Source organism: Larus michahellis, chromosome 1 (assembly GCF_964199755.1).
Source record: "Larus michahellis chromosome 1, bLarMic1.1, whole genome shotgun sequence".
NCBI classification, from domain to species: Eukaryota; Metazoa; Chordata; class Aves; order Charadriiformes; family Laridae; genus Larus; species Larus michahellis.
In genome coordinates, this window is record NC_133896.1 from 156,381,507 (window position 1) to 156,407,398 (window position 25,892).

Sequence of the window (25,892 nt, forward strand, 5' to 3'; positions counted from 1 at the left end):
CAGAGGGACCTTGACAGACTTGAGGAGTGGGTCCATGCAAACCTCATGAAGTTCAACAAGGCCAAGTGCAAGTTCCTGCACATGAGTCAGGACCATCCCTGGTACCAGTACCGAATGGGGGATGAATGGATGGACAGCAGCCCTGTGGAGAAGGATTTGGGAATACTGGTGGATGAAAAATTGGACACGAGCCAGCAATGTGCACTTGCAGCCCAGAAAGCCAATCGCATCCTGGGCTGCATCAAAAGAAGCGTGGCCGGCAGGTGGAGGGAAGTGATTCTGCCCCTCTACTCCACTGTTGTGAGACCCCGCCTGGAGTACTGTCTCCAGCTCTGGAACCCTCAGCACAGGAAATACAAGGACCTGCTGGAGCAGGTCCAAAGGAGGGCCACAAAAATGATCAGAGGGATGGAAGACCTCTCCTATGAAGAAAGGCTGAGAGCGCTGCGGCTGTTCAGCATGGAGAAGAGAAGGCTCCGAGAAGACCTTATTGTGTCCTTTAAGTACTTCAAGGGAGCTTATGAGAAATATGGAGAAAGATGTTTTATCAGAGCCTGCAATGACACACAAGGGGCAATGTTTTTAAACAGAAAAATGGTAGGTTTAGATAGGATATACAGAAGGAATTTTTTACTCTGAGGGTAGTGAGACACTGGAACAGGTTGCCCAGAGAAGCTGTGGATGTCCCATCCCTGGAAGTGTTCAAGGTCAGGTGGGATGGGACTTTGAGCAATCTCGTCTAGTGGCAGGTGTCCCTGCCCATGGCATGTGGGGTGGACTAGACGATCTTTGAAGATCCCTTCCAACCCAAAGCATTCTGAAATTCTAAAATTGCCCAGATTGGATTAGTTGCGTTACACGTACAACAGAAATTTAACTAGCTTTTCAGACAAGGCTGTTTCTGGACACAACAGAATCAGCTGGTAGAAAATGAACACTCTTGCAGATAATTTGTTCAACTCATCACCTTGCTCAATTAATATATTTGTTAACAATGTTAAACATTTCAATGATATTTGACTCATTTTACAATTTACTTGAGCTCACAAAAGGACATCTTTTTGGTTAGTGCAACAGCAAGAAACTACGAAGTAGTGACTATATAAGGGAAAGTGTCTTATATAGCAAGAGAAAAATAATAGTTAAGTTCAGAAATGACAGATGTCCACAAAAAGTTAAATACAAGTTATAGTTTATCACTCTACCAGCTTCTGATGCTGTTTAAAACCCAAAGACCAAACCCATTTTTAAGCTAAACACTAATGACCAAGGGAGAATCTTGCCCATATTACATCTTTAGGGAAGTATCCATTTTCTTGTCACAAACTGAAAACTAAACAAAAATTTCAAGATTAACACCAGTCTAATAAATTTCTTTTCCACTACACAGGACAAGATCTCTTTAATGACACTGGTCAGAACCACCACTACTTAAGCAAAAGTGATGACTGAGAATAAACTTAAACACATACCTGCACCGTATTTAATCACAACAGAACTTGTTTAATGAAGTATTTGATCTCTAATTAAGTTTCTTTGATGATCACAGATATTAAAAACTAGCTGATAATTTCATCTCACCTGGCTGAAAATCTTGTGCCATTTGATGCAGAACCTGATGAAGATGTGACATATACACTGCTGATTGATCCCTGAGCCATTTCTGCAAAACAAACAGTATGTATTTCAAGAATACTTCAAAACACACTCATCTAATTCAGTGGAAATGCTTAATCTTTTTAAAGTCCAGAAAAGGAGTCTTGCAACCAAACCAACAAAATATATTGATGTACTATAACCAAAATAGCATAATTAAAACCCAAGAAGCTAGCGCAGCAGCAAAATTTCAAAATACATTAAAAAACCATTTTAAAGTAAGCAAGTCAGATGTCTTCAGTATTCTCATATAATGAAAATGATAAAACAATATGAAATAAAGCCATGACCATGTTTGCACTTCATACCTTTTGCCTTTGCAGGTGAATCTACTATAAATACTGTCCTCTTAAAAGAACTGCACACTGCAAAGATCTACTTGTGTGCTAGAATGCACAATATGGTTGTGCAAAGAGCAACAGCCCATTCTCTATGAAACTCTACGTTATTTGTTCCCTAAGGTACACCAAAAAGCACACATATTTGAGAATTTGCTGGAAATCTTCAACGCAAACCAGTGGAAATTAATTGAGTCTAGATATTTTCATGTTTTTTCCTCAAGTCCCGTAATAAGGAGGAAAACAAAACAACTCTTCTTGGAGTAACTAACCTGTCACATATGGTTCCAGAGCTTTAGGAACCAAACTCCTTGCAATTTTTAGGTCCTCTGCTGAACAACTTCCAGATTCTAGCCCACAAGCCATTCCCATTCGTTTTAGTACTTCTATATCATCATGAATTTCAAAAGTATTGTCAAAATTAAATAGATATTCAAACCTGGAGAGGAAAAAATGTCTCAATTAGTTTCAATTGCTTTAACTACCTTTCCAGTTTAAGGAATTGCAGCATTTCAAAAGCTTAAGACACAGTGTTAGCGACACATCACACTAAGCAATCACATTTTTCAAGATTTACGTATTTGATAGCAAGCAACTAAAACTGTAATTATACACACCACATAAATCATTAACAGGTTTAATAGATACAGAGTTTAAATTAAATATTTTGTATGTTTGAGAATTTTTTTCTTTACTCCCATTCCTCTGCCTACTGTGTAATTTTTTTTTCATGTTTTTAAGCTTTTCTAGTAAGTCAATAGTGTAAGGAGAAACCACTGATATATTCAAGCTTTTATTTAGCAGATGAGAAACGTAGCTTTTTGAACCAAAAGTAGAGAACAGCAATCCTGAAAGCAAAATCCATTTTCAATTCCGCTGGCTGCATTTCATCATGTTAAAGCCAAAGGAAAACACTACTTGGTAAGTTATGATACAAAACTTCAGCAGAGCTTCTTTACTTTGCTTCTAACAACTCTAGGTAGTAAGTCTAAAATAAGTTATTAAATGTGAATGCAATTATTCTATTTATTAAAAAGCTCTATAAAACCCTGTTTCTATTCAACATGACTAAGTTTTACCTGTCTGAAATACATGTTCTCAGTCTACAAAAGGCACAATTGAATTTATGTGTATTTAATTTTTAACAAATCTAGATGAACACTTTAGCATGGCCATAAAACTCATAGCTATACCAAAAGGCAGACAGAAAACTTCATTAACTCACTTGTCATTTGAAATACTGCAGTCAATCACTGTCTTCTTGCTGGTGTTCACAATGATAAATGGCAAATGGATGACAGAATTGGAAGGTGGCGGTCGATTTGCCTGTTGTTCTGCTTGACGGTTTCGCTGAACGAGGTTCTTGAAGGCAATTTGCTAGAAAAAGCAATAGTGATATGAAAGTATGAATTAAACCTTCTAAGATCCTGTTAACAAAAAAAAAAATAAAAATCCCTCAGATAAAGAATACCAGCAGTAGTTGCCGCAACTAAATGCGGAAAATGACAGTGTTCACCATGCCCCTGCATGTTAAGATGCAGGAAGTGACACAAACGATAGTATTGAAAAAAACAACACAGTAAAACTTAACTGAGGAAAAAAAAATGCACAATCTAGTAACTACATCAGGACAGCTCTTTGGACAGATCCTTGGCAGAATAAAGAGATAACAATGACTGGAAAAAAGAATTTTCATATAGCATCCTACTTCCACTTTGTTTACTACTCCCTGCTAGGTACTGCACTCCACAAGAACAGCTGAATGATTAATATCGTATTTTTGCTGAAATTATGTGAAAAAACAGTTAACGCTTGGGATTTCAATGTTTGACATTAGGATTCTGAATTGCTCAGCTAAGATTAGTGACTTTACTCTCACATCTTACCAAAACTGGTTTTCAGAATGGAATGTTCATATTTTAAAGATTAGCAATTGTAAGAACTAAAAACTCAAGTTAACTATGGAAATTCAAGCAACAAAACTTACAGTAGGCCACCAAATTAAGTAATACTATTTTTCTGGTAATGGAATCAAATGAAACAGACAGGAATTAAAAACAAATTCCAAAGCCAACATAGAGGCTGATAAAAATCACACAGAGATGCTGTCCCACAGCTGTCTGTACATACTTTCTGCGTATCTTCCCCGACATTCTCATTCCTGCTGCGTAGGTAATCACAGAATGGTTCAGGTAGGAAGGGACCTTTAAAGATCATCTAATTCCAACCCCCCTGCCATGGGCAGGGACACCTCCCACTAGACCAGGCTGCTCAAAGCCCCATCCAGCCTGATTGTGAACACTTTCAGGGATGAGGCATCCACAGCTTCTCTGGGCAACCTGTTCCAGTGCCTCACCACCCTCACAGTAAAGAATTTCTTCCTAATGCAACTACTAAGGGATACATTCCAGTAAACTACCAGGACAGTGACTTAGGGGATAGACTACAGCTTCCCCCAGCGTACTAAGGGAAATCTGGGAAGGAGTTCAGCAATTTTCACAGCGGTTAAGCCGCTTATACAGCAGGGGCAGCAACATTCCAGAAAGGCAAGAAACAGGGCATTATGAGAGATGACCTCTATCTGTCACATAATTTTATCTATGGACTGTAACACAGAAAAACATTCCAAATACGAGAACTGAATTGGAAAATTCAGAGGGTACAGTATCAATTACAGCTCCCGTCAGCATAAATCCTGTTTAAACATACTTGAAACTGCAAAAGAATTCATCATAACTCATGGAAGGCGGCTGGCTTCCCCAATAGCAATGGCCAAGAGCATGGTCCCAGCTAAACTACAGTGCTAAATTAAAACTGCATATGCCTTACCCTAAAATTCACCTCTAGTCTTCTTAGAAGTTTCCCATACCTCACTGGGATAAAGCAACAGGAATACAGATATAAGTTACCTTGCCCTATAGACAAGAGTACCTTGACTGTACCTGTAGAATGAGTTCTTGTAGTTGAGACTGTTTTTGCTTTATTCTTTCAAGTCTTTTCTGTTTCTCCACCTGAAGACAGAAAAAGGATTGGTTAGTTTGTTGGCTTTAAGTAGCATTTTATATCAACATTTTCTCCCCTTAAAATCATTTCAATACCAGAGAACTGGAAGTAGGACATATGATGTCAATTATTAGTGTTCTGCAGATAATTTAGAGATCTAACTATCAAGACTCACATGAGTAACTACTGATGGAAACTGTAACAAAGAGCAGAATTAGAACACTGGGCAATAAAGTGCAATATATCAGGGAGAGGGTGAAAACATCTTTGCAAACAGAAGTTATGCCTCAAAGAATTATCCAAATTCTCTCAAGGACACAACGAGCGTCTAGACCAGAAGGATCCACTTTTATGTAGTCTACTGGTAATGAAGGTATTGGAGAAGATTCATCAAAGATGCTTAAAGAAATGAAGCTGCTATGAAGCCCAAGGTTAAGTCCTCACAGTATTAAATACATACTAAATAACAACATAGAAGACAGGAAACAAAATGGTAGGAAATAAACAGCTTTCTCAGTGGAGGAAGCTCACCAGCAGATTCCCCCAAGTACTTAATTTACAGACTGTTATTCAAATTATAGAGGATCAGAATAAGGGGATGAACAGCAAGGTGGCAGAATCTGCTGACCATGCTGGGTTACCTGGCATAGTGAAAAGAGAGCTCATCATAAAGCATGCTCAAAGTGTCATGCAGCATTGAGTGATTACATCATCAAAATTAGTTTTGGTAAATGTAATGTGGTATGTGTGAGAAAACAATCCCATCCATGCATATTTTAGAAATAAAATGACATTCAGTAGAGATCTTAAATCACAGTATCTACCAAAACCATCAGCTCAGTACACCACAGCAGCCAAAAATTTGAATTATTAGGCAAGGAACAAAGAACAAAATAGAAATTATCACTACATCAGCATATGAACCAGAATGTTTACATCTTGAATTCTGTAGGTCTGGTGTTCCCATTTCAAAAAGATCATACAAAAGAGCAATCAGTATAATTGATGGTACAGAGCAGATTCAATACAAGGGAATAAACTAGGACTCTAAAGAAAGGATAATGAAATAATGGGGAGAACATGGGAGGTACCTGGAAAACCATGAATAGGATAGAGAAAGTGACTAAGGAATGCCCAGGTCACCACCACTTCCAATCCCCCACCCAAAAAAATCAGAGGATGTCAACTAAATATAGAATGTTCAAAACCAAACAAAAGTTATTTCACATGAAGCTTCTAATGCACCTGAAACTCGCTGCCACAAATGACTCAATATTAAAAGCAAACTTTGTACAACATAAAAATTTGTGGAAGAAAAGTTAACTGAGGGCTATTAAATAGAAGGATACTGTATCTGCCTCAAGTATGCCTGAACCACAAGTTACACGACAAAACATCACTAAATACTTTCTCTAATCTTATCCTCCTTCCTAGGTAACTACTACTGTCAGGCAAGATACTGGATAGACAGACCTCCAGCATGAACATCAACTTTTGTTCTTAGGACCTTAAAATAAGCAACTAACAAGAAAATGACTGGAGTTAAAAATTCACATGAATGCAGTTCTCTGTTTTTGGTGAAAAAAAAAAAAAAAAAAGAAAACAGAAGTGTACACAGTTGAAAAAACTGCCAAAAGGCATGGTGTTATATTAAAAAAAAAAAAAAAGGTGGGACCAAATCTTATAGTTTAGCATTAGAAATTAAGTCAAATCACCACCACCCCCAAAACTTACCGCAATTCACCTGAGATATTTTCCTATCACTACATGCAAACTACATTGCTTTCCATATTACTACAAGATATAGACCTTATTAACTGCCCCACACCCTCTTTTTGCATTATAGGACACATTCTACCAAACCTAACATTATAATTTACACACAATATACAGTTTAAAAAGACTTAAAATATTAAATACTTGATGGGGAACCCCTCAAACTCCTATGTTCCTTTATAAACTATTTGTCTTGGTTTTTCAGCAGTTTAAGGGTGAAGCTAAGCAATATCAGATGGAATAGCAAAAAAAAAAAAAAAAAAAAAAAGGTTATTAGGCTTGACAATGTCACAAATTAAACATTAGGCCTCCACAAACTCATTAAAAAGAATCTTATTGCAAAACTTGTCAGGTAATGTCACTAATAATTTAAATGTCAATAGAGCTTGCAGAAACAGGAGCTAAAATACTCAGAAAGCAATAATGGGGGAGAATCCTGCAATTTCCGTAAGTAAGCTCAACACATCTTACGATTTTTGTTATTTCCAAGACTATATTATACTTGTGGCTCAATTATTCAACAGTTAACAGAACTCTTTCCTTCTCTTGTGACATCCAGTTAAAAAGTTCTCACCTTGGTATCAGAAGCTATCACTGTTCCCATCCTAAATGCATGACCCTTCACCGTGCATTATTGCATTCTAAGTTGCTTTTTTTACTTCAGTACCAATACTATCCCATACTCTTCTTTAGGACGTTATCAATCATGAAATCAAACTCAGCCAAATAAGCCACACTTCTTTTTCTTTTGCTTCAACATTACTGGCAATGCCATACTTTGTAAGATAAATCCAGAGAGATCTACTTTTAAAATCTCTCCAGCTAGCTGGTGCCCTATTCAGCACATAGCACTGTCGTCTTCAATCCACTGCACCTTCCATCCTCACCCAACTATTCCTGCCCCAATTATCACCCTCTTACCTTAACTAGTAATTTTCACTTGAGATGATAAATATTTAAATAAAAGTCAGATTGACTAGATACCTTCTATTTTCTTCATCTAAATAGCAATTACAGTACTATTGGAAAATCAATTATCAGTATGAAACAAAAATCTCTGTAGAATTAGCCCTTTGTAGATAGATTTCAAAGCATTTTTTCCAATTTGTCAGCTTCTACACTGATTTTTCAGTCCTGCTGAAGGGAATTTAGACTTATTTAGAATGAGACTTTGCATTTATTCTTTTCTGATAAAGTGAATTGACTTCAGTAAACCTTGGTAACTTATTATCCTGCAATCTCAGGATACTAAAAAATAAATAATCCTGCCAGAACTTACTAATGCCTTTCAGTATAAAACATTTTACTTCTTACCCAAGACATGCAGTAAAAAAGTCTGACATGTTCATGTTAAACAAATGTCAGAAATACATAAGACCTGCAGCAACAAAGAAAGAACAATGCATATATAGATACTTGTCTACATGCAACATCTAGCAACAGATATATTATTTGTCTGACATCCGAAGAAAACAATCTGCCTGACTCTTGAGCACCACTACTGCAATGTTGGAAATACACATTAATCTTTCAGTTTGATTAACTTCCACTCAGAACCATTTCACATATACTGTAAAAGCTGTGACAGAGCTGTATTTTTGACATAAAAGAATTAAAAAAAATATATATTTAAGCAATCTGGAAGTTTACACATGCGTTCTGCAAATACAAGTAAAATAAGAAGAGTCAAAAGGGACCATACTATTCTACCTCGCTATCTCAGAAGACGACATGCACATCTCATATCAGAACACATTAAAGCTGTGAACATTTACTCAAACACAAAGCCATTGTGGACTTCCTAATACATATACCTCTAAATTCTGACATTCCTGAGCCGAGTTAGTAGGTAGACCAATCCATTTAATTTCCTTCTTCTCCTTAGAGATAATGTTCATGGCCATAAGGACATTTAAGGCATCATAGACACGTCGTCTAATATTCTTCTGGTCATAAGCCTGCTGTAGACATAGTGCATTAATCAAAAACATACCTGTGACAAAAATATTTGAAAATAAATCTATTACAGTAAATGGGTAAACTCAGGTAATGTCTGAACTGTTTCATTTAGCAGTAGGAAAAGAAATACAAAAGTCTCAAAAGAAATTTCTCTTCCCCCATTCAGTTCACATGTAATTGACCTCCCATATACTTACTGATTCATTTGGTGAAATGTGATTATCAGTGGTACTGAATTCTGCAACCAACTCGTCTGCCACCTCATTGTATGAGGTGGTTCCTTTTCTTTGTACCTTCTCACAAACCTTCATAGAGAAATGACGTAAACCCTTGCCATTCTTCTCTCCTTTTTTGTTCCGCTTCCTAAATATACGTATAATATATGTTTTAAGAAGATTTGAACTTTGGAATATTTAATGTCTCTTTTTCAAATACAGGCACACTGCTGTAAAAAAAACAAGCCTTCTCTTTTGTTCTGTTTCTCACCCCCTCCCAACATTTTTTCCTATAATTTTTTTCCCCCTACGATTTATAATAATTAACAATTCTAATATGTTGATGCTGAAATACAGTACAAATTCATTCTTTTGGCAACTCTGCTAGCTCCAGTAGCAGATAGTAAGTTAACAATAGGGATATTTCTTGAAGCAGTCAATAAAGAAAACCTTCAAATCTTCTAGACAAGAAGGGGTGGGGGGATAAATGCTAAAATATGGAAAGTGAATTACAGAAAGTAATTTTTTTTAATTCAATATCCCATCTGGTTTGGCCACAAAAAAATAGATTTATTAAGCATTTTTCTACTCAGTATCGGATACTGACTGAACAGATGAAGTCTGATACTGGCTGCACTCACTATAAATTACACTATTACTAAAATACAGTTTGAAGTTATACAGTATATGAAGTTGCTATGAAAACTTCAAAGTTACAAGATAGAAGAAGTACAACAAAGCTGTCTGCATATCTTTTAAATAAAAAGTTCCTTGTAACTTGAGGAAAAATGTAAATATTAATAAAATTAGTATCAGCAACGGGACCTCTCAATTCTCTACATCTCGTTTTACTGTATGATTCCAAAGTAGAAATCTATTTTATGTGTAACAAGACACTGATGACAAATTTAGTCTTAAAGCAACTATATTTAACAAGAGAGCCTTAAAATCCAGCTTATGAGAAAAGACACCAAAAGAATGCATTGATTGTATCTAATACTTTTTCCCAATAAGGACTACATTCTTATTTCAAATGATACTTCAGGATACACTTTTTCAATCTGAATTGTACTGTCTTTTTTTGGAAATACACCAGCAAAACAGAGATGCCAAATTAAAAACTGATTCGACTCAGATGAATTCCTGTGTCCTTTTAGGAGCTAAATTGTCTAAATATAAGTAACGTGACAATATCTGTCAGAGTTCACAGAAAATATTCTAGTTCCTTTTACGACAAATGAGGGGGTATTCATTCTTGTGTGACTACTCACAACTTTAATACATTACATTTTTAATGTTGAAGCGCTCTTCAAGTCTCTCTCACACTGCTAGCCTGAAGAGTATGCATGCTATCACAGCGAACATTTAGAGCAAAAGTTCCAAACAATTTATATAATTCCAGACAATTTATTAATTAAAATTTCTACTTTGCTCACCCAGCAGACCACGGCGAAGAATCTGCAGTCTGGTTCTGTGATACAAAATGTGTGTTAGGTGTATGTGGACTTCCTACCAGGATAGTATTTTGCGCTGAAGGTCTCTGAGGTGTACCGATAACCTACAATAAAGACAAAGTAATTTGGAAAATGATCGCTAAGTATTGCAAGATATTCATATGCTATACGATTCAAGTGATGAGAAGAAGCTGGCGGAGCTGGGCATGTTTAGTTTGGAGAAGAGGAGGCTGAGGGGAGGCTTCATTGCCCTCTACAACTACCTGAAAGGAGGTTGGAGAGAGGTGGGTGTTGGCCTCTTCTCCCAGGTGAATAATGACAGGACCAGAGGAAATGGTCTGAAGTTGTGGCAGGGGAGGTTTAGATTAGATATTAGGAAGAATTACTTTACTGACAGAGGAGTCAGGCACTGGAACAGCCTGCCCAGGGAGGTGGTTGAGTCACCATCCCTACAGGTATTTAAGAAACGTGTAGATTTGGCACTTCAGGGCATGCTCTGGTGGCAGAAATTGTAGGTTGTTTGGTTGGATCTGGCAGAAATTGTAGGTTGTTTGGTTGGACTCGATCTCAAAGGTCCTTTCCAACCATGAAGATTCTGTGATTATCAAAACAACACTAGTACTTTTTTCCCTACCTACTTCTATTAGATGCATTGAATTTATACACACTAGCACGAAAAACTTCAGACTACAGATTATATAGTTAGAGCACTCCCCAAGTAATTTATGTTTCATCCTTCTTAAATGAACTTTTCATGCTTGCTGGATTTCTTAACACTGTTCAACACTAACTTAGACAAGATCAAAATACACATGCCCTCTCCCCCACAAAAGAAAAAGGGAAAAAAGGAGGAAAAACCCCAACCCTACCAAACTATGTATAAAGTTACAGTAAATAACAGTTAAAACATTAACATATGAAATTAGAAGATCTGAAAAATCAGTAAAAGCAGAGAGAAAATGCAGAGCTGTTGCAAGAAAGGCCAAATTCTCTCCTGCAGTCAGTCTCTATCACTACAGAGTCAAAACCAAAATACAAGTATGTTAGAGGTGAGAAAGAGTAAGGGCCAACTTTATCACTGCAGCGAGTGAGACCAATTTAGCCAAAATCATTCCATTCTGAACATGTTACAAGTGCATACTCAGCTGATTAGTCTTCCAGATTACAGGTAAGCACTCCTGAAGACGTGCTAATTTGATCAAGAGTAACACATACATTCGCACACAGAGTCATGCTCTCCTTATCTGTGAAACTAACTGAAGAAGAACTCCCACTTTTGCAGATAATGTTTTTTATCTCCGAAATGCTATAAAGGTAACATTCTAGAGAATATGTATTTAGGAAAACAAAATGACACTGTACAGATTTCTATTCTGTAGAAAGATACACCTACTTTTACCTCTCGGTGGAAACAGTAGGTTACAACCCTGACATCAGGTTAAGTGAAACAAACATCAAATGAACCTGAACTCACAACCACCCACAAGCTTGCTGTATTTTCCTGCAGACACATTCTGCCTCATCAACAAGATTTTAAATTTATTCCTCAGGCTAGCTTCAATAATTTAGCCTCAAGAAGAGTAAAATAGAAGAACTGAAAACCCCAAATGAAACATTTTATGCCTGAAAGTTAAAATGAACCAAAATTTGAAAAACCCTTAAATGTAGAATGCAAAAGGTAGTCTAGTGACTATTAGATGTTTGCAATTTCAGTTGCCTGGAAGGACCAACAGCTGTGGTTTTTCCCAAATACTACCTCTTTATACTATGCCATCTCTCTGAGTAGTTAACATACAAGTTCATTACATCCACTTCTGACAGCTGGAAAAATCTTAGGTCCTCCTCCCGCTTCCAGGAGCTTTGTTCCATACTTAAAATGTTTCTAATTCTTATGGAAAGTCAACTAATCTCTTCTACTACTTTTCAAAACCAAAACTACTGGTTGTAGGAAACAGAATGAGGGTGGAGGATGCTGAACAGGACACATGAATCAACTCACTTACTCCCCAAGAAAATAATGCTATCGGTTCTGCTATTGACTGGTCTGGTTCACCAAATGTCTCAAAAGACTGCAAAAACCAGCTGGGTGTATGCTATTGAAGCAATGTAGACAATACAGAGAACAGCAGAAAGCTGTTAGCCAGTTTTTATTCCCTAGGGTGCAGTTACAGAGGACTGCAAAAGATGATTAACAAGATGTTAAGCTCGTAGCTAAGCTAAAATTAGACGGTCCCACTTTATTCCTTAGCTTCCTAATTCCACAAGCAGCCCCACCATCACCCTGGTGTCACATCTAGAATTTGTATGACTGTGCAGTAAGATGAGAGCCAAACCAGTATAGAGGAGGAGGTGCAATTACAGCTGGGAGAAAAATAAACCATTTGTCAGCAGCAAACCCTGGACATCTACTGTGCTCAGTAGTGTCTTAACATACTCAACAGTACAAAGGATAAGTGGAAGCATATACAAGTTCACAGGCTCATTTCTAGAGTCGAAAAGTAAAGTCTGTTTAATACATTCAGAACCTGCTCTGCATTCCCATTCTAACTCACAAAAGGCTGCAAACTAGCCAGAATTATATGCTTTAATGTATTACTCTTAAGGAAGACCCTACAGTCTGGAGTTTCAGAATCTTCTAAGGAATTACTTAGTAATATTGGCTCCTTAATAGAAATATTAATGCCCCTAACTTTTACTCACAAGTTCATAAACAACCATGACTCTGAATGAAAAGAGCATGAATGAAAAGAGTTAAGCAGTATCGAGTCACTGGGAACATCCTAAAATGAAAGCTTATGAACAGAATTAGAAAAGATGGTTTTAGAGAAAACGAGGGACTGGGGGGAGAGGGGGGAGGAGGCAAGAAGCAAAAGAAGAAAAAGTGGTGCCTGCGGTTTCTCTTAGGTTTCCTGTTTGCAAAAGAGAACAAGATCACAGTTCAGCTCCTTGACAATGAACAAGATCAGGAAATGGGAAACAGCAAGGCAGCCCGCACACTCCGCTGTACTCAACAGAAAAAACTTATTTGGGGACAGTATTAAGAGAAAGAAATCAGACTACCTGAACAAAGAACGCAAGCTCAGAAAATTAAGTACTTGAGTATTAAGAACCCGGTTGTACCCAGTCAAAGGTTAGAAAATTGAGCAGGGTCACAAGCCAAATCCTCAACTTTGCTTCCCAAGAACATTTTGCAAACTGACAGAAAAATTTATCTCCTCTTAATTTGCAGGGTTCTAGAGGTAATTTTTTTATAGTTCTTGCTATCCCCTTCGTAATTGTAAAGTCAATTTACCTAAAGAAATTTACCCAACATTTCTCTCTATATATACTCAAACCAAAACCTACATCTCTCCTTTAACAACATACAACTAAGCATCTATTTTTGTACTGATAACAGGCAATACAAATATGCTGATATGGGCCCCTTCTTTCAAAAAAAAAAAAAAAGCTAATATGTTCAGAGTAAGACTTAAAGTGCCAAGAAAATTATGATTGCCAAGTGTAAATTTCCCACAGTAAGCATACTAAAAAGCCCACCATTAAGAGTAGTTATTATTTCAGAATCATATTTTTAAATAATTTTACCATGTAAAATTAGTCATAGATAATATAGATGAGGATTTGTCAATGTAACTTGTGATGGAAGACATAAGAATTTACACACTGTTGTAAACATTAATTTCCTCATTGCTGAAAGTTTAAAAAAGCATCAGATGATTTGAAATTTCATTATCACCCCCTGGTTTACGTACTTTAAGAAACAACTTTGTAAGTTACCTGAAAGAACATTTTATTTTCAACATTAAACTCAAGCATGTACACAGTCTCACAATAATGCCCGTAAGGGACTCCCGCCATGCCATTATGGCTTATGATCTATAGTTAAAACATTCTCCTCCTACTGCTGGTTACCGATTTTAAATTAAAGGAATGCCTAACTACTCTAAATTTTCTTGTTTGGAAATTTATTGATCACTATAAAAGTGACTTCTCATAACCTGTGTATCACCTATTGCATTATTAGATTCTTTGAAACTTCCAATTTCACATACCTCATACAAAGCTCATAGTAAGTATTTAAGCAAAATGATATCTAAATTAAGCACTAAGAAATGTAGCTCCGTTTTCAATTTTGTTCCACCTAACTTCAGTCTCAATAAAAATGTGCTGATGGACTTAATTTACATTCACCTATGCCAAACTTCAAAGCAGATTCTGAAAAGGTCACTTATTTTAAGTGGCAAGATTAGCAAAACATAAAGCCACCTGAATATTCAGGTCTTCGTATGCTGATTTTAGAGTCATCTTTGCATTTCTTTATGCAAAAGAACATTTGTTTTAACGAGTGTCTATTAAAATGAAAAAAAAGCTTAGACTGTCTGCCCATGACAAGCGATACCAAGCTACAAGTCAGATTCACAGTATGTATAAGCAATAGTACAAGCAATAAAAAACAACCTGCAAAGTCTCCTTACCACTTGTTGTGCAATGTTGACGTTGGACTGTCCAAATGTTTTTGGCAGGAGCTGTTTTCCAAGCGTATTTACTGTAGAAGGATGAACAGCCAATAGAGAAACAACCCCTAAAACAAATACAAGTAGATAGCTTCAGGTCAGACACATTGTATTATTTTGGCAATTCCAGTTTCATCTATACTACCAATGCTTATTAATAGAAACTAGCTCTGAACTGCATAGAGTGTCAATAGAAACACAGCATTTACATATTTGAATCAAAAAATAAATTAATATTTACGACTTGTTCTCTCAAACTTTATCCTTTGTAACCTTACACGTCAGTGATCTAGTATGAACATGTTTTAATTCCTTGTATTCCAATTTTTCTCTCAAAGCAGAGTAATGGAGGCAATGGGCATCTGACAGAAAACATACCCTCTCCTCTTCTACCCCTATCCTTTGTGGCTATTGAAATCTTTTCCCACGCCACCTGAAAAACGTGCCCAACACCCCAGCATATGACATGCCCTTCTGAGGCATGCTGGTCTCCAGGACATAAAATTTGGCTAGCACAAGCCTTTCCAAGAGAATATTCCCAACTTTCCTCTAACTGTCCCCTCCCAGATGAAGGCAGAGAATTAAAGAACAGAAGTCTTCAAGAACCCAATATTTAGGCAAAATACATGTAACCCACAGTAAACCAACCAACCCTGCAGGGAAAGCTGCTCTCTCCCTGTTCATAAGCTATCCACAATCAGCATTGTGAGGCAGGCAAGTCTTAAGCCTGTAAAACAAAAATTCAACTACAAAAATACCAAGGCATGTATCCTCTAGCAATTTGATGCTCCATGTCATAGTTTAAAAAAAAACAACAAAAAAACCCAAAACAACAAAACAAACCCAAACCCAACAAAATAAACAAAAAACAACAACAAAGAGTGACTACAGAAAAAGAATAATGGGACAAGCAAGTCTTAAAATACTGGAGACGTTTATTTTGCTGAAACACCTGACATTTGGTTGTCAGGTGAGTGGTTTAGCAGCTCTTTCCCTCAGATCACTTTTAAAGAGGCCAGAATGACGTGGCACAATTACCAGTACTCTTCCTTTTTCCCATTATCCAACACAGAAGCAATAAGTAAGCATTTTTACAATGGCTGTATCAGGAAGGGCCCTAACGAGTCCTTGACGCCTACCATCCCTCGTACACATTCAAGTAGTCTACAGAAAGTTGAGGGCAACTCAAATCTTGTTTAAGCCCTTGTGTTTCCTAGCTGCTAATCCTACACCATGCCAAACTGATAGCTTCACGCAAGAATCTACTCTCAGTCCCCCAAATCTGAATAGGATGCAGCAGCCTGTCATTCTTCCATTATTAACCAACTTTCCAGTGCTCTTTCAGAAAGTCAGTAGCTATCTAGTTCATAACATAAGTCTGGTATGCCTTCCTGTCCCTTCGAGTACGCCCATCACTACCACAGCCTGTTTTGTGTGTGTTCTTCCTCTCTGCAGAAGGCAGTAAAATGATATGAACTATCCCTGGCTATTAGTGCTTGTGTATCTTCTTTACAGCTTCCTGGAGGTCAACACATCTTTTCTTAACCTCCTCCTCCTGTTTGCTTTAAAAACAACAAAGCAACCTTTTATACATTTCCAGCATAAAAGAGCAGCTATAACTGCTTTACGAAGTTAAGATGCCTCATCTATTTGATCACCTTTCCTTAATTTTGACGGTTCTTGTTGCCCATACATTTTCTAGTTCTCCTATTCTTTATTTTTGCAGGGGACTGGGATGGACACAATATTCATGGCAAAGGAATTATTGTTATTGTATAACTCCATAGAACATTTTCTATTTTGTTCCTTTCCAAATAATTACCAAAATTCAATTTACTTGCGTCCCCCCTCCCTAAACACCAATACCACATTTTCGTAATATAACCTATAATGACATCAAGATTTTTCTTTCACTTGGGGTCCTTATTATATCTAGTTTGATTTTCACCAATTATTAACCCATGGGAGGATTGTCCCATTCTTTGACACCTTAGTTTCTTTAACAGGCTGATTAAGGACCTTGATAATCAAGGTTTTTTCATTGTTATTTTTAAGAAATCCAAGGACATCACACTGATTAGATAACCCTTATCCACACGGTTGTTGACTCTTTCAAAGCATGACTTTGAAAAGACATAACCTCATAACTTCCCTTTTCCCCTCCCTCTAGAAAAGCCCTGTTACCTCCTGCCCATTATCACATTTACCCATACGTCTACTACTTTCCTGTTACATGCTCAACTGATTTGCCTAACAGAAGTCTGACTTACTCATCTGCAGTTATCTGAGCCCTTCAAAAATTGGTGCAGAGTATGTTGCTTCTACCCTTCTGGTACTGCATGAATTATACATACACTGAGTTAGCAGAACAGAAGTACCATTGCTAGGTCTTTGAAGAATTCACACATAGATAATTCTCTGCCCATGATGATTTCTAACCAACTGTGTTATCAATTTTTTCCTAAGACAACAACTTCTAGCAATACTTCAGAAGGACAACTTCATAAAGAACAGTATTGCCATGAGACTCCCCCTAATCATCTTGATCACCTAACTACTCTTCAGATGCACCCAGAGACTTCATTCTTCTGGTATGTTTAAAAAAATAAAGTTATTCTTTATGTTATCGTGTTGTTTCTTAAAAACTTGTATGCAGTAAATGAAGACAAATGCAAAAATCTTGCACTTGTGACAGCCCAACTCCACACAACAGCAGAGGTCAGGGTCTAGTGGTTAGGAAACAGATGTGCAGAAAAGGACCTGAGGATCCAAGTAGACAACAAGCTGAACGTGACACAGAAGTACACATGAAGACAAATGCTAATGAAGACTTCAACGCATCCTGGGCTACATTTGGAATAATACAGCAATAAGCGATTATTCCCTTTTACTCCAACATTCTTCAAGCTGTATCTGCATTACTCTGTTAAATTTTGGGACCTGCAATCCAAGAGAGGCATTAAGAAACAGGAGAGGCACTAAGAAACAGGAGAGATTCCAGCAGAAAGACACTAATATGGATAGGGTACTGGAGCGTACAGTGTACAAGGAGAAGCTGGTGCATGTAGCCTGTGGAAGAGAAGATTAAGGTGTAACGAGGGTGTTATTTGTGGGAATCTAATCACTGCCTTGAACTATCAAATGGGAAGTTATAGAGATGATGAAGGACACAACAAAAGGAAAAGAGGCAACACTCACAAGTTGCTGCACAGCAAATTCCAACCAAACACGAGGAAAAAAAAAAATTCACAATGAGAAAGGCAAAGCACAGCAACAGGTTGTCTAGGAAGTTCCCTAGAAATACACAGAAAAATTCAACTACTGAAGGCTCTGTGCTTCAAAGCTGGTCCTGATTTGATTGTAAGGTTAGATTAGATGGCCTCCAGCATCCTTATATTGTTCATTTAATCTTATGAGTACAAATAGCTATCTTGCAACTAAAACATCTGCGTGAACGGAAGAGTACACACTATGCTTCTTTAAAGTTTTTAATTACATTAACATTTCCTGTGGTGCTGTGCCAGAATTAATTAATACAACTGAACCAACCTGGCTCTATACAGAAACTGCAAGGTACATCTGTCTCTATGGCACAAACGGATTGGCAAGGAAATGCAAATGTAACTGGAAGAACAGTAACACACACTCCACATTTTGAAGCAAAGTCAAAGTAAACCTATAAAAGACAACATACTAAGTAGGAAAGAGCATAACTACTCAACAATAGGAAAAAAACCTGAGTGTTCTGGTTTGTTGTTGGTCTGGTTTTTTTTAATAAAAAGGGTATTTTCAATTTGTGTCTGCCCAGATGCATCCCACTTTTTTCTCATTTACCTGTTGTGCAAATGTTTTTCTCGTATCCACCTGCATTTTCATGAGAGGCTCATAATGCTCTGGTTTCATAGTGGTTTTGTGTGTTTTGTTTGTTTGTTAAGTATACAAGCAGAAATAATTTTATGAACTTATTTTTGCAAGTGAGTGACAGCTCAGCCTCTCAAAGGAATTTTACTAATAATTTTTTAATTACTGTTACTCTTACAGCAATCACTGCAAATAATCCTGTACTTTGTGGCCAACATACAGGGTGAATAGCAGCATGTAAGAATTAAATCGCAAGTTTGCAAACAGTTTCCCTGGCACAAACTACTTCTTTCTTTTCAAAACAAAAACATTATTAATATTGCTAGTTCCTGACGCTTCCTTTTTTTTTCCTCCTCCCTCTTTTTTTCCTCCTTCTCCTTCTAAAGACTTCAAAAACCATAGGAAAAGGCCATGCAAAGCAGAAAAAAAAATACACTGAAGGACATTGTTTCTACTAACGGTATGAGCTTCAACAAGGCCAGGTGTCGGGTCCTGCACTTGGGCCACAACAACCCCATGCATCGCTACAGGCTTGGGGCAGTGTGGCTGGAGAGCTGCCTGGCAGAAAAGGACCTGGGGGTTCTAATTGACAAGCGGCTGAACATGAGCCAGCAGTGTGCCCAGGTGGCCAAGAAAGCCAATGCCATCCTGGCTTGTAGTAGAAAGAGTGTGACCAGCAGAAGTAGGGAGGTGATTGTCCCCCTGTACTCAGCACTGGTGAGGCCACGCCTTGAGTATTGTGTCCAGTTCTGGGCACCTCAATACAAGAGAGAAATCGAGGTGCTGGAGCGAGTGCAGAGGAGGGCAACGAAGCTGGTGAAAGGCCTGCAGAATAAATCTTATGAGGAGCGATGGAAGGAGCTGGGACTGTTTAGTTTGAGGAAGAGGAGGCTGAGGGGAGACCTCATCGCTCTCTACAACTACTTGAAAGGACACTGTAGAGAGGTTGGTGCTGGTCTCTTCTCACAGGTAATTAGTGATAGAACAAGAGACAATGGGTTCAAGCTGCAGCAGGGTAGGTTTAGGCTGGACATTAGGAAAAAATTCTTCACAGAAAGAGTGGTTAGACACTGGAATAGGCTGCCCAGGGAGGTGGCGGAGTCACCGTCCCTGAATGTGTTTAAGAGTCGTTTAGATGTGGTGTTAAGGGATATAGTGTAAGGGAGAACTTTGTAGAGTGGAGATGATGGTTGGACTCGATGATCCCAAGGGTCTTTTCCAACCTAAATGGTTCTATGATTCTACTTAAATTCTCAGTGTCCCAAACATCTCCAGTTTGGAAGACTTACTCTAAGTAACATATAAGCAATAGCAATCATTAGACCTGAAGAGAAGTAAAACTTCACCAACATGAAGTTCCAGAATGGCTCCAAACAGAAGATAATGATACAAATGGGATCAAGGAGTAATGCCATATAAAACTTGCACAGCAAAAGCAGCAGTACCGGCCGGCCGCTGCGCACCCAGCACGCAGGCAGCTGGTGGGTGTCACCGCGGCGAGAGCAGGCGTACAGGACGCAGCTTCTTGAACAGTAAGTTACTGGAAACCTCTCGACCTGACCAGGACGTCATGATAAGAACTCGGCAGAAGGCCATGCTATCCCTGAGCTCTGCACCGAGCAGCTCCGATGTGGCCACTCAGACAGAGCTTGCATGGGAACATGCTGCCACCCAGGTGTCAGGCTGCAGGGTGTGCCCTGCTCTTGCGCCGGTGTTGAATGGCAGTGGTGAGCAGACCTGTGGGAGGTGTGCCCAGGTAGAGGAACTCCTTCACCTAGCGATGGAGCTCCGTGAGGAGATAAGTTGTTTGAGAAGTATAAGGGATTGTGAACAGGAGATAGATAACTGGAGTAGCATCCTGCCTTCCCTGAAAGAAGCACCTCAGGCAGACAGAACTCCGCATACAGAGCACTCCCCACCCTCTAGCAGCATAGCTGAATGTGGAGATTCAGAGGACAGGGGGCAGTGGCAACAAGTCCCTGTCTGGCGTGGCAGGCATGCCACCCAGGTGACCCCCACACCATGCGAGGTGCCCTTGCAGAACGGATATGATGTTCTGCAAAGGGAACCGGAGGATGAGAAGGACAACAGCTTGCTGAACTTGGGAGTTGTCACCGAGGCCAAGACGGATTATGCCTCGTATAACAACATCCTCGGTTATGAAAGAAAGACGGGTCCTTGTAGTAGGGGACTCGATTCTGAAGGGAGTGGAAGGTCCCATATGTAGACCAGACCCAATCTGTAGGGAAGTCTGCTGTCTCCCTGGGGCCAAAGTTAAGGATGTCCGGAAGAAACTCCCTACCCTAGTTAGGCCTACTGACTACTACCCTTTATTGATTTTTCAGTTAGGCAATGATGAAATTTCAGGAAGAAGCCTGAGGGCAATGAAGAAAGACTTCAGGGCCCTGGGACGGATGGTTAGGGGATCAGGAGCACAAGTAGTGTTTGCTTCTATCCCAACAGTTGCGAGGATTGATGAGAAGATTAATAGGAAATGCCAGCTGTTCAATGCCTGGCTCAGAGACTGGTGTCATCAGCAGGACTTTGGGTTCTTTGATTATGGGCTGCTTTTCAGGACGCCAAGCCTGCTGGCAACAGACGGCAAAAGCCTGTCTCAGAGGGGGAAAAGGGTTTTAGGGCAAGAGTTGGCGGGGCTCATTGACAGGGCTTTAAACTAGATTCAAAGGGGGATGGGGATAGATCCAAGCTTGCTAGCAAAAAGCCTGAAGGTGGCATGCTGGCACTAGACTTGGAAAAGATAGGGGGCATAACCAGGCTCCTTAGGAATAAGTCTGGGGGTGGCAGAATTTCGGCTCCCGCCAGTAAAAAGGAGAAAGGACCTATAGCCCAGCTGAAGTGCTTATACACTAATGCACGTAGCATGGGCAACAAACAGGAGGAGCTGGAAGCCATTGTGCAGCAGGATAATTATGACATAGTCGCCATCACAGAAACGTGGTGGGATGACTCACATAGCTATAGCGCTGCCATGGATGCCTATAGGCTCTTCAGGAAGGATAGGCAAGCAAGGAGAGGCGGGGGTGTGGCCCTGTATCTTAAGGAGTGTTATGAATGCTTTGAATTAAATGATGGTGATAATGAGACTAATGTTTATGGGTAACAATCAGGGGCAGGGCTAACAAGGCGGATAGCGTAATAGGAGTCTGTTATAGACCGCCCAATCAGGATGAGGAGGCAGATGAAATATTCTATAAACGGCTGGGAGAAGTCTCAAGATCACGAGCTCTTGTCCTCGTGGGGGACTTCAATTTGCCGGACATCTGCTGGGAATACAATGCAGCAGGGAGGGAACAGTCTAGAAGGTTCCTGGAATGTGCTGGGGATAACTTCCTGACACAGCTAGTGAGAGAGCCAACTAGGGAAGGTGCCCTGCTGGATCTGTTGTTTGTAAACAGGGAAGGTCTTGTGGGGGATGTGAAGGTTGGAGGCTGTCTTGGGAACAGTGACCATGAAATGATAGAGTTTTCGATTCTGCAAGAAGCAAGGAGAGGGGTCAGCAGAACTGCTACCTTGGACTTCCGGAGGGTGGACTTTGGGCTTTTCAGGAGCCTGGTTGACAAAGTCCCCTGGGAGGCAGTCCTCCAGGGCAAAGGAGCCCAGGAAGCCTGGATGATTTTCAAGAAGGAAGTCTTAAAGGCGCAGGAGCAGGCTGTCCCCATGTGCCAGAGGACAAGCCGTCGGGGAAAAAGGCCGGCCTGGCTAAACAGGGAGCTAGTGTTGCAACTTAGGGAAAAAAAGAGGATCTATGGCCTCTGGAAGGAAGGGCAGGCCACTCAAGACGACTACAAAGAGGTAGTGAAGCTATGTAGGGAAAAAATCAGGAGGGCCAAAGCCCAGCTAGAACTAAACCTGGCTTCCGTTGTCAAGGACAACAAAAAAAGTTTCTACAAATATATTAACAATAAGAAGAGGACTAAGGATTATCTCTGTCCTCTAGTAGATGGGGCCGGCAACATAGTGACCAAGGATGAGGAAAAGGCTGAGGTACTTAATGAAGTCTTTGCCTCAGTCTTCAGCAGTAGGACCAGTTGTTCCCTGAGTTCCCAGACCCCTGAGCTAGAAGACAGGGATGGGGAGCAGAATGAAGCCCCCGTAACCCAAAGGGAAACAGTGAGGGACCTGCTTCAGCACCTGGAGGTGCACAAATCTATGGGGCCGGATGGGATCCACCCAAGGGTACTGAAAGAGCTGGCGGAAGTGCTCGCCAGGCCACTTTGCATCATTTATGAGCAGTCCTGGACAACCGGGGAGGTCCCAGCTGACTGGAGATTAGCAAATGTGACACCCATCCACAAGAAGGGCCGGAAGGAGGATCAGGGAACTACAGGCCAGTCAGTCTGACCTCGGTGCCTGGGAAGGTCATGGAACAGATCCTCCTCAGTGCCATTACATGGCACATGCAGGAGAACAGGGTGATCAGGCCCAGTCAGCATGGGTTTGTGAAGGGCAGGTCATGCCTGTCAAACCTAATATCCTTCTATGATAAGGTGACCCACTTAGTGGATGAGGGAAAAGCTGTGGATGTTATCTACTTGGATTTTTGCAAAGCTTTTGACACTGTTTCCCACAGCATTCTCCTGGAGAAACTGGCTGCTCATGGCCTGGACAGGTGTACTCTTCGCTGGGTAAAAAACTGGCTGGATGGCCGTGCCCAGAGAGTGGTGGTAAATGGAGTTAAATCCAGTTGGTGTCCGGTCATAAGTGGTGTCCCTCAGGGCTCGGTGCTGGGGCCAGTTCTCTTTAATATCTTTATCAATGATCTGGATGAAGGGATCGAATGCACCCTCAGTAAGTTCGCAGATGACACTAAACTGGGCGGGCGTGTTGATCTGCTTGAGGGTTGGTTGGCTCTGCAGAGGGATCTGGACAGGCTGGATCAATGGGCTGAGACCAATGGTATGAGGTTCAACAAGGCCAAGTGCTGGGTCCTGCACTTGGGACACAACAATCCCATGCAGCGCTACAGGATTGGGGCGGAGTGGCTCAAAAGCAGCCCGTCAGAAAAGGACCTGGGGGTGTTGGTTGACAGCCAGCTAAATATGAGCCAGCAGTGTGCCCAGGTGGCCAAGAAGGCCAACAGCATCCTAGCCTGTATCAGGAATAGTGTGGTGAGCCGGACTAGGGAAGTGATCATCCCCCTGTACTCGGCACTGGTGAGGCCCCACCTCGAGTACTGCGTTCAGTTTTGGGCCCCTCGCTACAAGAGGGACATTGAGGTGTTGGAGCGTGTCCAGAGAAGGGCTACAAAGCTGGTGAGGGGCCTGGAGGACAAACCTTATGAAGAACGACTGAGGGAGCTGGGGTTGTTTAGCCTGGAGAAGAGGAGGCTGAGGGGAGACCTTATCACCCTCTGCAACTACCTGAAAGGAGGTTGTAGAGAGATGGGGGCTGACCTCTTCTCCCTGGTGACAAGTGATAGGACGAGAGGAAACGGGTTCAAGTTACGTCAGGGGAGGTTTAGATTGGATATTAGGAAACATTTTTTCACTGAAAGGGTTATTAAACATTGGAACAGGCTGCCCAGGGAGGTGGTGGATTCACTATCCCTGGAGGTGTTTAAAAAAAAGGGTAGATGGGGCACTTAGGGACATGGTTTAGAAGTGGCTTTTGTCAGGGTTGGTTAAAGGTTGGACTTGATGATCTTAAAGGTCCCTTCCAACCTCAGCAATTCTATGATTCTATGATTTAACAAAACCTGCTAGTTACCTGGAACAGTTTGCAGACAGATAAGTGCTCCCTTCATACAGAGTATGCAGTAAATAGCTGCCTTTGCTTATTGATTGCATTTGTGGGAGAATTGTTGAACTAGACCTTTGCTTGAATATGAAAACAAACTCAAGACTTTTATTAAAAAAAAAAAAAAAAAGATTCTCTTGCCAAATTTTTGCAGTAAGACAGACTGGTAATACAGCCAGTTACGAACGTTTTCAGTAACTTGAGATGCCACAGAAAAAGACAAGTACATCTTAAATTAGAGAAAGGACAGTCTGCTCTGCAGACAAAGCAGTAGACCTCTCTAACAGCTGACTGCTCCAGTTCATGAAACAGCAGGGCATGTTGGGCTGAGGTACTCCTTGCCTTGGAAGCAGAAATCCCATTCATTCTAGGTGCTGTACCATTTTCTGATGTAATCTGTGTTTTTATGTTTTCTTTACTTGTGAAAGAGACCGCAACAGGAGTGAAGCAACAACAGCAGTCAACAGAAAAACAAGTCGGTTTCCTGATAATGCAGTTTCTAACAAAGTTCGTCAGACTGTCTTCTAGCATAGAAGCAATACTGTATATGGTGGAACTGGATTTGGTAACCGGGTAATTTTGCAAGCACTTTCTGCATTCTTACAACCCCCAAAAAGAACGTACAAAATAAAAGAATGGTTTGACAGAATGCAAAGTAATTCCTACCATTCCCACAACAGTCTCAACCAAATTGTCCAGCAAAATAATTAGTAAGTAAAGACTCCACATGATCAAAGGTTAGGAGTTAAGCAAAGGATTGTTTTAAGAAAACTCTAAAGAAAATTAACCTTGCAGATGACAATTTGCAGTCATAACTGCTTATAACCACTCTTTATGAGCTCTAGACACTTTTGTCTTAAATTACATAATGAGCTTTGAAATTGATGGTTTTAACAAGAGTAGCTGGGATATAGCTTAATGACAGCTACACAATTTGAAGGCACCAATATTATTAAGCCAGTCTCAATACAAGTCAAACACAACTTACACTCTCAAAAAGATAACATTACTATGAATAACCTGATAAAACTCATAATTAGAGCTGACGAGCTCAACGGGCCTCTTTTGGGAGACCAAAAAAGATCAGTGAGACTTTCCATGAACAAGAAGATTTAAGGAAGTGACACAAACACTAGTTTCCACTGCAACTGTAACTTCTGCGAAGGCCAAGTACTATCTGGAACATGACATTCCTTATTCTGGGAATTTTAAAAAAAGGTAATAAGAACAGAATCTATATAAAGCCAGAGTACCTGTACTGCTGAAGATGCAAGTAACTGATATAAGAACACATTAAAACTATGAGAATTATCTGGAAAACATTATAGATTCAGTTTTTGCAGTCTTCTTTGTGTGGAT

At 39.9% G+C, this 25,892-nt stretch overlaps 1 protein-coding gene across 3 annotated transcripts in view; it reads right to left on the bottom strand.

The window, feature by feature from the left end:
* TFDP1 (transcription factor Dp-1) overlaps window positions 1–25,892 on the bottom strand; it is a 55,093-nt gene that overhangs the window by 4,193 nt on the left and 25,008 nt on the right. For 2 of the 3 annotated variants that reach the window (XM_074560852.1, XM_074560842.1), the window contains exons 4-11: window positions 14,877–14,983; window positions 10,384–10,505; window positions 8,930–9,095; window positions 8,588–8,734; window positions 4,937–5,005; window positions 3,220–3,371; window positions 2,267–2,433; window positions 1,582–1,663 (exon numbers count right to left, since the gene is read on the bottom strand). In XM_074560852.1, the coding sequence (XP_074416953.1) occupies window positions 1,582–1,663; window positions 2,267–2,433; window positions 3,220–3,371; window positions 4,937–5,005; window positions 8,588–8,734; window positions 8,930–9,095; window positions 10,384–10,505; window positions 14,877–14,983 (1,012 nt within the window). The remainder of the gene's footprint in view (window positions 1–1,581; window positions 1,664–2,266; window positions 2,434–3,219; window positions 3,372–4,936; window positions 5,006–8,587; window positions 8,735–8,929; window positions 9,096–10,383; window positions 10,506–14,876; window positions 14,984–25,892) is intronic. The other variant, XM_074560861.1, reaches the window with a different exon arrangement.